We start from the raw sequence: 17,984 nt of genomic DNA, 5'->3' as shown, positions 1-17,984 counted from the left end.
ATTAACACAATTCTATCGTTGGGGTACATGTAATTCCCCCTGTGATGCCAGCAACGATGAGAATGACGCAACCTATACCATACATGTAGGCCCTGCTCGTGCCTCACATTGTTATGATGAAGAAAGCCCATCTGATCAAATCAGTTACAATACGCGTCCAAAGAAATGACAACATTGTATGATCATGATTATTGTTATTTTTATCAATCATATTTTCTTTCAGTGACGCTCAACGCCACAACGGAGAATTCCTTCAAAGGATTTATAATTCAAGCACGTGCGGTTGGTACGATCACACCCATCGGGATCTTCAGTGAATACAACACGGGCGAAGCACAGAGACTGGACTGTCCCGCCGATTTTCCCGCCAATACCCTAACCCACAACAGTAATGGGTCCAAGACGAGTATCACATTCTCCTGGACAGCTCCAAATGAAATAGACGGTGAAATTGAGTTCATGTGAGTTTCATTTTACTCATTGTCTCGTGTAAAACAAGGGGCATGATGGTGAAGACAGATTATTTGTTATTCACTTTACAACGACACACTAATTATATACAAAAGTTGTAACTACTCCAATTACTTGTGCACAGCTGCTACCGGAATTCTGATGTACCAAGAACTACAGGCGTTGATAAATGACTGGATTGTAGTTTTGATGTCTGTCTGGTATGGCGACTATTTCATCAAACGAAAAAGATTATCTGTCTGCTTTTTTTATGATGACATGGCGTTCGACAATGTGTCCAGAGTAATGGTAATGTAATGGTTAACCAGCCATTTCTAGTTTCAAACTAAGAATGTTCTTTTCATCAGGGATATTGTGATAGGTCCTAATAATCGAACATGAATTTCAGCCGGGCAAGATTTATGATTCATCTGCATAGCAGTGAATATCACACCGGAATTCTCTGAGTCTTTAATTGACATGTTATCTTGTTCCCCCTTTTTCTCCTCCATTTTTGTGTTCCTCCTTTGTCTGTCAAAAGAAAAATCCTTTAAAATACAATTCCACTAGGACACAGTTGTGACGTTCTAAATTGGAATCTCCGTCGGAAACCCTTTTCGTGATTAGCTTCATAACCGTTCCTTCTCGAGTTTCTTTTCAAGTATCGAATGGCATGTTATCATAATTATCTTCATAACCTCTTTCTTCATACGTTTCTTTCTTTTAGAGGATCATTTGTGCAGAGATACAACACATTTTGGACTAACGTGAGGTCGTTTACGTTAACGGGTAAGTGTCCCTTTCGTGAGCTTTCCAAATAGTGAATATACTACACTATGTATACATATACATACAGTGTATATACACATACATATTCAACTGTGACAATGAAGACAAGGGATGTCGCACGATGCCAGCTGGGTAATAGGAGCTTTCAACCTTAGGTTTTCCTCAGTTTTCTATTTATATGATACAAACATGGATGGAATAGAAGTCTTGAGCATAACGAACCATAACGAAGTAATGAACATAATGAATTGAGTGAGATTTCAACATCAACTGCTTCAAGATACATTTTGACAATAATGGCAGTTACAAGACATACAACGATGGAAGATATAGTTAGTGTAAATTCTTTGTACACGTGCATTATGCGTGTGTGCGAGTGTGTTTTCTACTTTCGCACTATATGGTGTATGGAGGCTCCATCGCATTGTGTATTATGAGGGATCTCATGGAGATGTCCGTAGCCTTGCGGTTGTCCTCAACTACATCTCCGTTTCCATGTAGTCACGTACACAAAGAAGATGGAGACAGAATAAGCTTGTGTAAATGGAAGGAAAGTAATGGAAGCGAAAGCCGGTCCTACCCTTAGAATCACAAGTGAAACTTTTCTTGGCCTCGTTTGTTAAGCACAAGGATTGACTTTCAGTGTGTGTAGTAATGTGAGAGATTAATCGAACATATAGGAGATCATGGAAGATAAGAACTAATGGGGAACTATTGATGAATATTGAGGATTGTATGGCACAAAGAACTCAAGTATATTGTCAGCTCTTCTAGTAACACTGATTCTTTCTTTTTTCATTCTCGCTTTGAGAGGAGCTGTGCATTTTGATTTCCTCATCAGCGCAGAAGTAGATGAGCGAGCCATGTCGAAACACTGACCCCGCAAGTTTGCAGTGAAGTTTACTTTCGTCGCCATTGAGAGAAATCTAGGATTTGCAAATATTCTACGTGTCCTTAAATGGGTTTGCTAGAAGCTTGTGTTGTTTGGTTGTTGGTTAATGGACGGTTCTTTTGTTGAAAAAAAAAACTGGGTGTGTTTCGATGCAACTCCGCGTAGATGTTTGTTTTTGAACACCAAGGGGAATCGTATGTCCATATAGTAGACAATGGTTCTTTGATTTGTTAGGGTTCCGGCCGCATTTGACCTCTTGTTCACAAAGTTTTATTATTAGTAGCGTTAGTAAATTCGGTAAGTTCATTTCAGTTTTATCGAAATATCCGAGATACATGTAAAACAGGTGAATGAACTCGAGAAACATAAATGCATTTCGTGCATTCTCACACACCAATCGAAACGATGGGTCACTCCTCTCCCTTTTTGTAGAGATTGATCGACGTGAGTGAAAGATGTCCATTGTTGTTTAATCTACATTTGCGTCTGCAATTATCATCGACAGTGAGTGTCAAAAGAAAGAAAAAGAGTATAGGATATATAGATGACCTCTATCATGAAATAACTCTCCTTTAGTTGCATGCCCATGTTTAAACTCGACTCATCATTTGGACGTGTCTTCTTCGCAATCCGATTATAGCTGGTCTGATTCCCATTGCTGTCTTTAAGGAATGCGGAACTCACGCTGCAGTGATTTTTCTTTACACACTGCTGAGCGCAGATGACTAGGGGAATGATTGTCCGTCCATGTCGGTAGAAAGAAGAAAACGATTCTATCACACACCCAAATAAAAGCAACCAAATACCAAACTTTGATTTCGATTTCAATGGAAAGAAAGAAAAATAAGATTCTACGCCCAAACAAAACGCACTCGGTATGCCTTTATTGACGTTTTATGACGTTGCATAACCTAAACAGTATTGGTCGAGATTCTGTGAGAACACCAGGACGCCAACAGTCAACTCGTTCCGACAGTCACTGGGAAGTGAAAGGAGCTCTATAATTCACAGAGAAACAGCTATAGAGAGCGGTTTCATAATCCTTCCGCCACACATTTAGTAGACATCTAGGCAACTTGAGGAACTGTGAGAGCTGATGCTCACCACCTAACGCATTTAGACTTTCAACAGTTGTGTTTCATAGAGAGCACTGTGCTACTTGTTTGTACCCATCTACCCCCACCCGCAGTATGTTCTTACACCATATCTGATGAACCTTGGATGAACCAATCACCCCCCCCCCCCGAAAAAAAAGCAATGAAAGTCCCACCTATTTCCAAACAAAGACAGTTAAGGAGTGGCTGAGGATGGCATGTTTACAAAGTGGGCCATTCTTTGTTGCATCCTTTAGCCGATGCGTAATGTTGATAAAGAGAAAATCGTATACCCAAAGAATAGCACTGAAATCTGCACGGAGACATGAACAAGCAAATATGAGGTCAAAGGTCGCATGATGTCTCCTTGGGTCTGACCAAAGAGATTCAATGTGTTTTTTTTTTAGATCTGGCACACCCCCGAGAGAACGGTCCTTCCGATATTTACTTACGAAGAATGTGAAAATATAGAAGCTTCGTGTTTTCATCTTCTTCTTCCTCACGCCCCCATTGCTATCTTTAGCAGAATTCACACACGGCTAATGTTTTGAATTTTCTTGTTACTTCTGCAATACGATGATATACGGTACGCCCGAAAAGTATATATAACCGAGTGATATATCGGCTGCCAGTTGAGAGGCCATTTTCAACACCTAGTATCTATCTTTTTTTCCGCACTTTTTTTTTTCAAAGATATGGTTCATGTGTGTGTTTCTGTTATGTATATCGTGTGTATTGGTGGGGGGGGGGGGGGGATAGAGATATAGAGATATTCTACGCCTTCACTCTGAGTATTTTGTATGTTTGATTGTGTGTTTGCTTGTATGTTCGTTTGTTGTTGTTTTTTGTATAAGAGAGAGAGAGGGTTAATCGATTGTATCTGCAATGGCTTGTCATTTCGTATGTATGGCGTGCGAGATGTGATTAAACCAATTCCTTTATAATGGTATGTCCCTTTATTTATAACGAACGGCAAAGAGTAAGAGCATTTTCTTGTGTTTTATTTTCAAATGTGATGCAATTAGATCCGTGTAACCCGTCGCCCTGCAACAATGGTGGAACGTGCAATCGGGTATCGGGAGGGTTCCACTGCATCTGCGCCAGTGGCTTTGCGGGAACTGTGTGCGACGGTGAGTAATTCGGTTTTCTTGGTTGCTCCGCCTGTACCTTGGAAAACAGTAAACGTAGATATGAATTCAATCAACCCTGCCTTAGCGGCCACCTGTCTATAGGAGCTACATGCAGTATGCAGTCACTGAATGAAAAATCCCCCTTAGAGAGGGCCATTTTAAAGACCCTGTGCATATCGGCCGCCTGTCTAACGTGGCCAGCTGCCACCAGTTTAGTTTCCTCGGTAGAATTTAACCTGTACTAGTATTTAGCGACCCGTACAGAGCCGCAGCCGAGCTGATGATTTGGTATGTTTCTCTGCTATGTAGTTCAATGATTGCCACCGCTGCATTGACCGGCCATAGTCATGCATTCCTGTAAAGCTTGCTGTCATGTTGTCATGCTGTCTTGCATCTGCGTTCAAGTTCAAGTTCATATTTATTCGTTTTTTCCACAATATATAACACAAACATAAATCTCACTTTCTTAAGTGACAAAATCAATGCATACAATTGTACAGAGAAAACAACAATAATAGCACAAAAAAAACTAACAGTATCGATACATTGCAATATAGTTGCTAAGACAACGAAAGTGAAATAGTTTTCAATATAATTATGCACTGTCCCAGATCACTCCTTGTCTATAGATCCTATTGTTCGGGTTTAAAACACTAATGGCTAACATACTATGACTATGTTGGCCATAGCTCGATCCGAGGATTCCAGAAGAAGAACAGATGAGTCCCCATTTATTGCCCCATTTATGTTTTCTTAATAAACAACGATAACAACAGATGAATCAATGGGTTGTGCAATGAGTCAGGTGCATTGCGATGTTAGTGCATAATAAATCATGCCCTCCCCCACTCATGGCTGCAATAGACGTAAACATGAAAAATAACGCCCAAACCGAATAGGTCTATTACACGATTACAATCACATTCCTTGCTTATGATAGCTTATTCAAGCTTATTCAGCTAAGTTTTAGTCCTAGTTTGCATTTTTTCCTCTCGTCCGTTGCGCATGAGCAGAAGTCGACGTGTGTGCGGAAGGCACATGCGGGCCCAATGGTCTCCAGTGCTTGCGGTCCGGTCAGAGTCCCGGGTCGTACGTCTGCCAGTGTCTGGACGGTTCATATGAAATCAATCAAGCTTGCCCGGTACCCACCACTATCATCGATGTGACTGTCGAAACCACGGTTACGGAGTCTCCAGGTAAGTTGTATTAACGGCAAAGAACAGACAAATATACATAATTATAAACAAGCAAAACAACAGAACAAAACAAACAAGAAGGACTATCACAAGATCCTATATAGCCATGTCGTGTCCGAATGATATAAACATAAATTATTATCCGTTTCACTAGTGAGCAACAACGTGATAGATTCTATAGGAAAGAAAAATGATTGCAGATGCTGCCGAGAGCATAGGTATGATGACTAGCAGTTTCACGGGGTAAACAGTTCAATAAGAGGGAATATGAATCGAGCTTATTTTCCATTTTTCCCCAGACATCTTTTAGTCACGATCGATGTACTTTTTATCCACAACTTTTCTCTTGGATACATCAGGCTATATGCATGAGACAAAGAAAGCGCATATTTAGACTTGACTCATACTTACTAAGTGCTATCAAGACAAAAAATAATATCCACTATTAATAGGAAGTAATCAAGATTGTCTTTTGACCGAATAGATGATAATTGATTGGAAAAGAGCTTCATGACGATATTCATTTACAAGTATGCAGTTGTATACAGACGCACAAATTGTTACAAGGCAGGTGCATTGCTGGTGAACTAATTGCATACAGACAAGTAGTGTTAATTAATGATACTATTCGCTTTCATTTTAATATATCAGTATACACATAGGTGATGGTGGATGTGTTTGTTGATATTATGATCATTACCGACTGTGTATTTCTTTAATCGAGCATAATAAACATTGCTATCTTAACCTTTACACTTTTATCCTTTGCGTATAGAGGGGGGCAATTTTCAAATTGTCTATGTTAAGTTTTAGTTTTTATCTTTTCATTTTGCTTTTATCGAACGTCGCTATTTTAACCATTACACTATCCTTTGCGTATAAAGGGGGCAATTTTCAAATTATCTGTGCGTAGCTTTAGCTTTAGCTATCTAGTGGCTTTCTTCTTGAAAAAATTCTGAGCATATTATAGTGTGAGTTTAAAAAGGGAAAGCTGGGAAATAGCCGCCTAAAATCCTTCTGCTATCGCAAAGTTTTCTATTACCCGGTCGAGAATTACTTTTATTTAACTTCGCTTAAAAGCAACACACTTCAATTATGCTTCGAGTTCTTGGAGACGACAAATGATGTTAAATTCAAAAGACGTTCGATATTATATCTTTGCTAACGATTAACGTTACAAAACCTTAATCTTTCTTTGCTCTTTTTTTTTTCACCACTCACCACCACGTCTCTTACCCTCTTTCTCTCTCTGTATCTAACCTTTAACCCCTCCTTGACTCTACATAGTTCACCCATGTCACGTAACACCGAACCCATGTCACAACGGGGGAATTTGCTTCTTAAATTCGGTCGGAAATGTCCAATGTATCTGCAGTGGTGGTTATACCGGAACTAACTGTGAAGTTCCACCAGGTAATATTACTACATTGTTTTGTGTGTCTACTTTTCCTCTCCGTGTTCTTTTTTTTTTTTTTTTGGGGGGGGGGGGCAATATTTTCCGATGCGTTAAAGTGATGTACACCTTTTCCCGCGGACCGGCCTTCGTTGATTTGGATTAGGAAGTGCAAGAAAGCCACAGTACACGGTGCTGTTGCCAGCGCATAGGACGACAACATTGCCATAGAATACTGGCTATTATAATGTTTCTGAGCTATATACCTTGGAGCATTTGTGCTACATCACGCAGAATAATTATTCTCCTTCCCTAGTTGGTAATTCTCACCATTAGCATTGTTGTCCCTCACAGGACTGAAGATATCCTCATACGGATTAAATATCGACCACCATAATTATCACAGTCACTGTAACTGGCGAACTAAAACAAGACTGTGTATAGCATAAAGAGTGCATAACTGAAAATGTGCAGATTTTCTGTACTTTTTTTAGTCTCTTTGTACGTCGTGCGTTGTGTTACCTATTGGTACTCTTGTTACTTTCTTCTTCAAATATAATGGAAGTTGCTGTCTCAGTTTACAAATCAGACGAGATTCGCCGTCTCTCAGTTCTAAAACATGCGATATATTGATTAACCAGCACCTTTTAATTTCACTTATTTATGTAACTTTTTGTTTGTAAGGCGAATTGCACTGTCATTTTAACCAACTTACACATCGATTTTTTCACCATTTCTTGTGGTTGTGTGTCCTGTGAAAGAGCACCTATTTGGTAGAAGTTTTCACTTGGTTGCATGACATATATAGTTTCCCAATATCACAGGAAGTTGGTGAGATGTTTTTGATTTTTTTTTAATATGAGACATTTGGGTTTTTCTCACTTTCACGGGTACAGAGGACAATGGTCACTGATTTCCAAATATCACCTAATGTTTTTGATCTCCTACCAATAATAGTTGTCTGTAATATAGTCTTGTATCATTATTACTTGCCAAACGTATTCTAAGTCTGTCGTAATAGAATCGGAAGGAGATGGGGACAGAAATGAAATAGAATATCCCAATGTCAGTCATTCTAGCGTAGTCATCATTAACATGATTGGGTTCGAAAAGTGAGCACCATCATGATAATCATAATTATGATGGAAGGCGCCGAGACATCTCTTCACACCTAATGAACATCTTGCGTGGTAATATCTCTCTATATAGATCCCTGCACATCATCACCGTGTGAAAATGGTGGCCAGTGTGTGTCGAGTGGTGGCACCTACACTTGTGTGTGCACCGACGAGTTTCTTGGTCAGCAGTGCCAATATCAAAGTGAGTGCAGTGATATTTGTGATATATAAAGCATATAATTAATCTACCTGGTATATCTTTGTCTATACCTTAGTTAGGCCCCTATCTATACATTTGTTTGTATTATTTGTGTATAAGAATATAATGTGTGTTTGTGTGTGTTTACAAGCTACATTTATATGCAATTTACAAACTTCTATTCATATATTGGTATTATTTCTCATGTATACATAATGAAGCACGCCATGATTTTACACCCATCAACAGTACTGCTATTGAGATACTGCAAAATTATTCCTGGTAAATACGCCATTACAATCATTTCAGTTTATGCATATTGTAGTTTATAGACATATCTAAAGAAAAAGAGAAACAAAGTAAAAACAAAATCGACAGAAGTCCACCAGAAGCATCAGCAAAGAAGGCCTAAACACCAGTCTGACAAAGCAATTAATTCAGATGATTAAAAAAGAAATGGCAAGCTGATTTCCCATTTGCTAATTTTGCCAGAGTTTATCGCATCCAGTGGGTGAACGCATCACATTATTTTGATATGATGTTTGAATCTGACACAGTGATGTATACCTGCAGCTGGTGTAAGAGAAGATTATTATCATCTGCATCGCATCGGTAGAAACAATATTGCCAATAGGAAGCGATACATTCTCTACCTCTTAACATTATAATGATTGTAGTTCGTGACAAAAAGAAAGAATTGGAAGTTATAAACCTTTTATGGCACTTCAAAACATAAATGTATTCTATCCTTTTTATGTTTTCGTGTTTCGTGTTTTCGTGTTTGCAGATCCATGCAACCCATCTCCATGTCAAAACAGTGGCCAGTGTACAGTCACCGTAGACTACAACTATTTGTGTACCTGTGGTGCTGCTCATAGCGGGCCAGAATGCCAGCACACCCGTGAGTTTCTGAAGATGTTTTACGTGACGAGATGTTTATTTCACATATTCCTCCATCTTCATGTACTTCTTGGAACATCGTAATATTTTTGATATTCTCTATCACATGCCCGTGACATATTCTTTTAAAACGTAAACAAAAGGTATCACAATCACCCGTAATTATGGTGAGACAAACACATACCTTTTCTCACAAAGCAGGATTGGATATTACGCGTACTGTGATTCTCTCGCTATATAGATAAGCTATCAAATTTTTGTCTGTTTATTTTAGTAAGGCTCGTTACATAGTCTCCTGAACATTTGATTATTTCTAAAACTGTGACTCGGATCGCTTTCACTTCAGTGGGATGCTCCTCCTCCCCATGTTTGAATGGTGGACAGTGTGAGAATACCGGAGCTTTTGGGACGCAGTTCAGCTGCACCTGTGATGCCATGCACACGGGTGCACAGTGCGAGACAGGTAAGTGCATATCAGTTATTGTTTCGCGGTCGCAAAACAACAACAAACAAATAAAACAAAACAGAAACCCCCAAGCCAATCAACAAGCTGAGAAAATCAAAAACGAAAACGGATAAAAGTTTTTGAAGGGGCTTTCGTAACTATGCTCGTTTGTCGCTCGAAAGTTGGACCTCTGTTGTAACTGCGTCTCAATGATCAATAGCACAATGTGACGACATATTCAAGTTTTATGCATAATGTAGGATAACAAAGACGAGTCTTGACAATCGAGATGTTTGTACAGATCTATCCTAAACTATCACCAAGACACATGCATACTGAATTCTAAGTGCTGAAATATACTCAATATAAGCAAGTTAAGTCAGCACCTATTTGAAGGTACTGGGGAACAACGACGTTGGATTTTCGATAAACTGCTGTACCGATAGTCATGAGCGCTATATGCAATGATTACGAGATGACTGTTGGTAGAGGAAATTATCTCACACTGCTAATAACCTCAAGAGCTAGACAGCCGGTCAAAAGCGCCACACACCTCTCCACTCTTGCATCACTGTTACTCATATCTTATTTAAACATTGATTTAGTTTAAGTTCACCCCAATCGTGTATTATTTTAATGCACTTTCGCTCACATGGAATAAAACGAACGAAAGGAAAAACTGTCGAAAAAGAAAAGAGACAGAGATGAAATAAAGAAACCAAGATGTAGTTTTAAAGTCTGACCTCGGATCAAGCTTTCAACAGTCAGACAGCTTGAAGATTTCTTAGCATGCTTAGCTTGGCTTAGTATACATCCGATGCCTTGGTACAAAATTAGAATATGGGCTGAATGATATAGGTAGCCTAATGGGGCGAGCTACGCACATTAGCCATCATTCGTTTCAGACCCATGTTGCTTTTGCCCTATGTCATCAATTTATCTTGTTTTGTAGAATACTGTATCTGCAGCGAAATTTACGACCGCTATATTATGTCGCGAACAAATAAAAGCCGAGCAATGGGTCGATGCACTCTCCCCTGCATTCATGAAAAAAAAGCCATAGTTTTATTAATAATATCACTATACAGCGCGGCGCACCCAACCTACGTCAAGCCAGTGGAAGTATCGTGCTTGTAAATGTATTGGTTCGACGCACGTTGACGAAGGCCAATATTGTGACCCGATCAAGCGTGTACATAAACCCATTTTGCTGGGAAGCTACGAGCTTTTTGTTGAGCTGTTTTGACATTGTTTCTTTGTTCATGACCCGCCAAGTGTATAGACAACTGCGTCGACTGTGTCTGGATTTACAGTGCATGCAAAATTACATGCAGCTGTATCTGACTATTGCACTGTTTGTTCGAAAGACGAATATAGACACAGGGTTCTGAGCAGATTATTTATGTTTTTTTCATTCTAAGACTTGTGCCAAGATTATTTATGGTAATGATATCAATGTACATCTGTTTAGATTTATATTGACCACTCGTGATGACTCTCATTGGATGAAAACTCGTCTTCTTATAAGTATGCAGGTATAATGTTGTCAGTGTTATATGAAATTACTATTCTTTTCATTCCTACTGTCATTTTCATTGCCAGGATTGAAATTTCATTACTTTTGCTGATGTCATATTTCTACTATCATAGCCATCATTTTATAAGAAACTATGGTAGAAATAAATCACATGTGAATGATTTCCTATACCCCTGCAGGAATAGACCCTTGCGATCCAAATCCGTGTCTTAATGGGGCCTCTTGCTACAGGCGAGGTGACCAACTAGGGCACTTCTGCGACTGTGCGGACGGCTACTCGGGTTCCTCTTGTGAGGTTACCCCTCCCCCTACAACCCCAGCCCCGCCTACCACTCCGACCCCGCCCACCACCCGTCCACCTACCACCACCAGTGGCCCTGCTCCATCCTCCACCAGAGCAGGTAATACACTTTTATGGCTCTGAAGTCACTCCAGATGATTATGTGATTTATCAGGGAGACAGGAAAGTTGTCATGCGATTCCCTATGTCGTTTGATTTAACCCGATGAGAACGAGTCCCGAGTATATATACTCGGGCAAGTGTCTATGGGAAATGAGTGTTGTAGCAAAATCAGTCCATCCTCAATGGGTGAATTACTGTAAATCAGAATGGACTTTGTGTGTGTGTGTGGGGGGGGGGGGGGGGGGCTGGAGATGCATCTACTGTACTTCCTTAAGGTCGGGCATGGCTTTTGGAACCCCTTTAAATTATTGATATCCGTTTCGAATAATGTAAGATTTCTTTTTTACTCTATATGGCTACTTTGAAAACAAACAAAAAAAGTGGCCAAAAAGGTAGTTCATTGTCATAGCAAGTAAAGTATTTGTTACATGGGCTCTCCGTACGTAGCATTAACATTCATTGGCGTTTTCTGGTGTTAGGATTCTAGAAAACTGCTTGACCGTTACCCTGAGGCTTAGTAATGAATCACAGTTAAATTTTCATGTCTCTTTTGTTCATAGATTTGTGTCTTGCTAAGGAGTGCCAAAATGGAGGAACATGTGTTAATGGTGTCTGCCAGTGCATACCGGGATATGGCGGTCCAAGCTGTGAGCAAGGTATACCTATAGCTTTTCATATTCTCCAGCATTCCGTGATTTGTTGTTGTTGTTGTTCTTCTTCTTCTTTTGATTAAGTCTGCCTCCTTCAATAGACTGAAGATTCTTGCAGACTGGTGCTATTTACATTATAATACAATTTATTTACAGATATTTACAAGCACATAGAAAATTTGACGAAAATAACTAGCCACTGTGATCAACCGTTAGACGGTTTCGAAATGATCCCACAGATGGCGCTGAAACAATTTCTGACGACAGGGAATTCCAGTTCCTTACAGTTCTTGGGAAGAACGAATGGCGATGCGATTCAGTTCTCGAATATGGTATAGTACCTGATAGGAGTGTGGTTGCGAGGCTCTCGTTAACTGAGTAGCCTGTTTGATAATATAGTCCTGTGCTGAAAGAGGAGTAAGATTATTGTGTATTTTGTACATCATAATTAGCCTGTCATTTTCTCTGCGCTGTGTTCTTTGATACTGGCCAAGTCACAGTAAGACATCATTCTTTGCTATGTGTAATCAAAATGTTACTTTCCTTTCTACGGCTACTTTGTGGAAGTCTGTTATGTATGCTTATTCATGGCATCCCTTACAAAACTGTTCAACACTTGTATATTAAAACTATTAATTCACTCGAGACCACAAGTATAGATTTAAAACATGCTACTATTAATTGCTAAATAGTACATTAACTTCATCGAGAATTTGGGAGAAGTATTTTAAGAACCACGGCATTTCGAAGTCAATTGCAAATATTTGGAAGTATTGCAACTGATTGACAAATTTCATGAATTTGAATACTTGGCAGTGTCATCATTGTTTTTTAATACAATTTCTATCAGTTGTGGTAGTAGGAGACATATTGTTTCATGCCCTAGCAGTCACTGCCAATTCTATCCGGACTCGTTAAAACAGTATTGACAGTCATGCTAACTCTTATGTTGGCAAGCTATAATATCACGCCGAACGTTTTTGTTTTTTATCTATTATTAAGAAGGAATCTGCAGCTTGTTTTTCTTTTTGTAACTTTGAAAGAGAGACTTCGTTTGTCAAAAAAGACGTGGTAATACTATCTAAACCATGTATGACCGATGCATCTTTTTGTGATCACAGATGGATGGCCATAGTGGTGTGATACTAAACTATTCATTGCTTCTTTTTGCAGATTACAGACCCGAATTGGAAAATTGTCCCGAGGGAGAAACCATCACTTATGTCCTGGAGCCCGACAGCAACATCGCCGTGGTCGACCTCGAGATGATCACAGCGAGGAGCATCGGCGGAGAAGCTCTTCCCGTGTCCTTCGTGGTCGGGCCCGATTTGAATGCGGTCACGGAATTGCAGTTCTCCCCCGAGTTCGCGGCGGGACAACCAGTTGTGGCCCAAGCTGTCGACGGGCTGAATGTGCGGAACTGTACTTTCACCGTCCGCCTGGAAGGTAAAGTATCTTACCATACCGTACTGCTCTCAGTTATGCAAGACAGTTTAGCAAACTATGTTGTTTTCTTTCCTCGAATATACAAATCATATTAAACATATAACAGGTGTCATTGTGTCATCATCAGATGAAAAAGAGTTTTGTAAGGCTGTATTTTGTCACAGAGCATTGTAAAGGTAGAAAAATATGATTGCTTCTGTCCGTTTCGTACTGTGTTTTAGCTTGTTTTGCTCGTGGTGCAGCATGCAATGAATATTGACCGATATCTGAACAGATTTGTTTCAGAAAAGTTGATTTCACTGGGGGTTTACACTGTTGCCTTGCCTGCTGCTCTACATTCCCGGAACACTTTCTCAGTTTCACTGCAACAAGGATGACTTCCACTGTTTTGTTTTGTTTTTTGTTTTTCCCTGTAGATCGCCAGTCACCAGAAATCACCTGCCCGCAGGATGTAGTCGAAATCACGTCCGGAACCAGCGCGCAAGTCACGTGGCCTGCAGCTGAAGCATCCGATTTCGCTGATCCCAATCCAACAATCACTTATTCAAGGAACAGTGGGTCTACGTTTACAGCGGACGGGACCAGCGTATCAGTCATCGCCCGGGCAACCGACTCCTCTGCAAACTACCAAGAGTGTGTCTTCAGTGTCACCGTGTATCAACGAGGTAATCATCGTAATTGGCCCTTTCTGTGTCGGTGATTCAAGTACGCACAAATTTCAAACACACAACTATTTACAGGAGATTAATGTGGCATGCAGACGGTCAACATATCAAACGTATGAATGTGTGTCTGTGACTGCTTACATCATTATCATTGAAGTGACGTCAACTCTTCACCGGTTGGCCCTGGTTAATGAAGTTACAAAACGTATTTTCAAATCTGTTCAATTTTTCTTTTCTCTCTGAAAACATAGTAGGGCACTTTTCAATTCAACTTTCTTTCTTAAAGGGGAATTTACCATAAATATGTATGTGGATACAGTGACGTTTTTAGGAAAGTCAGATAATCCGTTCAATAGTAAGATTAAGTAATGGTAAAGTTATGTGCGTCATTCCTGGATAAGAAGACTATATACGTATACGGAATGTCACAGTAGGGCAACAGTGTAAAAATTATATTAAAAAAATTCAACATGTTTTTCATGTATTTAGCTGAATGAAAGAGCACCCTACTTAATTCTATCAAATGCGGGTGGGGAAAGTAATATTAGCTTTAACATATCTTGGTCACAAGTAATAATATATCCTTATGCATATACAATGTATATAATATGTGACAATCACTTTCTCTTTCAGAATATGACTGCGATCCTCTTCCCACTGTGGAGAATGCCATGGTAACGTGTCGAATAAATGCGATGTCGACGAGAGAATGTCGTGTGTCGTGCGAGAGTGGTTACGTCAACGCCCTGGGCAGCGAGCTGGTCTACACCTGCGTGGCCGACAGCGCCGGTTCGTTCTGGGACCCGAAACCCTCGTCCGGCGTTTGTGCAAGTGAGTACAAAGGCTGATGCTATACAATGATGCATTTTTGTTCATTTTCCCGGTAGTTTAATGACAAATCCGAGGCCAGTCATCATGCTATCTTGTTTTACAGTCGGAGCTCCCTTAAATACCCTATAGTCAAGTCGTTTTGCGTATGCTTTGATACTGCCTTAACTTTCGACTCGTCCCAACTTTTGATAAATAAAACTATGTATAAAAAAAAAAAATCTGAACTGCGTTCACATTCTGCTAGAGGAATTTTGGCACTCAAAAAAGCATGTGAATTAAATGATTTACTGAATTATTTGTCATTCGCTGTGAAGAATAGACGAATTTTCAAAAACAAAGAACTATAAAAGATGTTCGCAACTTCTCGTTGTTAACGTACAAAATTGTCTTTATCCAAACTCGACCGGAACTGAAAATCGAGAAACTTTTATGACCATTTCTTACTTGTTATGAGTGGCACTGGGCTTTTTAACAATTTACTCGGGTTCACAATTTTATCATCGCCCAGAACGCATGGCTGTGTTAATTACGTGGTTGTATGATCCAACGTGAGCAGGGGCGTCACCAGCTTTTTTTCAAGGGGGGTGCGTTTTGACCCAAATGTAACGAGATTTTTTTTTTTTTTTTTTTTGGACAGACATTTGGAATATAGGAAGTTCTCAATCCCTAGACTTTTACTGTTGTTGAGGGAAGCCAAGCGGGGAAAGGGCACCGGCGTAGCTAGATTTCATCTCTTACAGTAAAAAAACTACCATTTGGAGCTATATTTTTTTCGCTTTGGAAATAAAGGGGGGAGGGCGCACCGGGCGCAGCTGCCGGCAATTACTGGCAGCAACATCAGGGGAAAGGCATAACAATTAAATGCGAGCGAGCGGAGCGAGCGAGCTTGAATATTTTGACATTTTACAGTATAAAAAAACCCTGCCATTTGTTGTTATATTTTTTCGCTTTGGAAATAAAGGGAGGGGGCGCACCGGGCGGAACTGCTGGCAATTACTGGCAGCAACATCAAGTGAATTGCATAACGATTAAATGCGAGCGAGCTTGAAAATGTTACATCTTACAGTCCAAAAGTTGCCGTTCTTAGCCACATTTTTTTGCTTTGGAAATCAAGGGAGGGGGGCGCACCGGGCGGAACTGCTGGCAATTACTGGCAGCAACATCAGGTGAATTGCATAACGATTAAATGCGAGCGAGCGAAGAGAGCGAGCTTGAAAATTTTACATTTTACAGTCCAGAAACTGCCGTTCTTCGCCATATTTTTACGCTTTGGAAATTAAGGGAGGGGGGCGCACCGGGCGGAACTACTGGCAATTACTGGCAGCAACATCAGGTAAATTGCATAACAATTAACTGCGAGCGAGCTTGAAAATTTTACATTTTACAGTCCAAAAACTGCCGTTCTTAGCCATATTTTTTCGCTTTGGAAATTAAGGGGGAGCGCATGCCACCGGGTGCAACTGGTGGCAATGACCGGCAGCAACATCAGGTGAATTGCATGACGATTCAATGCGAGCGAGCGAAGAGAGCGAACTTGAAAATTTTGACACTTTACAGTAGAAAAACTGCCGTTTGTAGCTATATTTTTTCGATTTGGAAATTAAGGGGGGGGGGGAGCACCGGGCGCAACTGCAGACAATTACTGGCAGTAACATCAGGGGAATTGCATAAAGATTAAATGCGAGCGAGGGGTAAGAGCGAGCTTGAAAATTTTTCATTTTGCAGTCCAAAAAGTGCCGTTCTTAGCCATATTTTTTCGCTTTCGAAATCAAGGGGGGGGGGGTGGAGCGCATGCCACCGGGCGCAACTGCTGGCAATTACTGGCAGCAACATCAGGTGAATTGCGTAACGATTCAATGCGAGCGAGCGAAGAGAGCGAGCTTGAAAATGTTGACATTTTACAGTAGAAAAACTGCCGTTTGTAGCTATATTTTTTCGCTTTGGAAATTAAGGGGGCGGGGGGGGGGGTGCGCCGGGCGCAACTGCAGACAATTACTGGCAGTACCATCAGGGGAATTGCATAAAGATTAAATGCGAGCGAGGGCAGAGAGCGAGCTTGAAAATTTTGACATTTTACAGTAGAAAAACTGCGGTTTGTAGCTATATTTTTTCGCTTTGGAAATTAAGGGGGGGGGGGGCGCACCGGGCGCAACTGCAGACAATTACTCAGGGCAGTAACATCAAGGGAATTGCATAAAGATTAAATGTGAGCGAGAGAAGAGAGAGAGCTTGAAAATTTTGCATTTTACAGTCCAAAAAGTGCCGTTCTTAGCCATATTTTTTCGCTTTGGAAATTAAGGGAGGGGGCGCACCGGGCGGAACTGCTGGCAATTACTGTCACCAACATCAGGTGAATTGCATAACGATTAAAATAATGCGAGCGAGCTTGAAAATTTTACATCTTACACTCCAAAAACTGCCGTTCTTAGCCATATTTTTTCGCTTTGGAAATTAAGGGGGAGCGCATGCCACCGGGCGCAACTGCTGGCAATGACTGGCAGCAACATCTGGTGAATTGCATAACGATTAAATGCGAGCGAGCGAAGAGAGCGAGCTTGAAAATTTTGACATCTTACAGTCCAAAAAGTGCCGTTCTTAGCCATAATTTTTCGCTTTGGAAATTAAGGGAGGGGGCGCACCGGGCGGAACTGCTGGCAATTACTGGCAGCAACATCAGGTGAATTGCATAACGATTAAGATAATGCGAGCGAGCTTGAAAATTTTACATTTTACAGTCCAAAAACTGCCGTTCTTAGCCATATTTTTTCGCTTTGGAAATTGAGGGGGGAGCGCATGCCACCGGGTGCAACTGCTGGCAATGACTGGCAGCAACATCTGGTGAATTG

At 40.5% G+C, this 17,984-nt stretch overlaps 1 protein-coding gene across 1 annotated transcript in view; it reads left to right on the top strand.

Moving 5' to 3' along the window:
• LOC139712791 (uncharacterized) overlaps positions 1-17,984 on the top strand; it is a 28,206-nt gene that overhangs the window by 6,130 nt on the left and 4,092 nt on the right. The window contains exons 2-14 of the mRNA XM_071624583.1: positions 224-461; positions 1,178-1,239; positions 4,251-4,355; positions 5,369-5,551; positions 6,839-6,964; positions 8,154-8,264; positions 9,049-9,162; positions 9,508-9,624; positions 11,323-11,544; positions 12,107-12,202; positions 13,370-13,642; positions 14,059-14,307; positions 14,941-15,138. Coding sequence (XP_071480684.1) covers positions 224-461; positions 1,178-1,239; positions 4,251-4,355; positions 5,369-5,551; positions 6,839-6,964; positions 8,154-8,264; positions 9,049-9,162; positions 9,508-9,624; positions 11,323-11,544; positions 12,107-12,202; positions 13,370-13,642; positions 14,059-14,307; positions 14,941-15,138 — 2,094 coding nt within the window. The remainder of the gene's footprint in view (positions 1-223; positions 462-1,177; positions 1,240-4,250; positions 4,356-5,368; positions 5,552-6,838; positions 6,965-8,153; positions 8,265-9,048; positions 9,163-9,507; positions 9,625-11,322; positions 11,545-12,106; positions 12,203-13,369; positions 13,643-14,058; positions 14,308-14,940; positions 15,139-17,984) is intronic.

This window comes from Diadema antillarum, unplaced genomic scaffold (assembly GCF_040938485.1).
Source record: "Diadema antillarum isolate AM-2024a unplaced genomic scaffold, OU_Dant_1.0 seq00001857_RagTag, whole genome shotgun sequence".
Taxonomy (NCBI): domain Eukaryota; kingdom Metazoa; phylum Echinodermata; class Echinoidea; order Diadematoida; family Diadematidae; genus Diadema; species Diadema antillarum.
The sequence above is the reverse complement of the archived record's forward strand: the minus strand, read 5'-3'. Positions and strand labels throughout refer to the sequence as shown.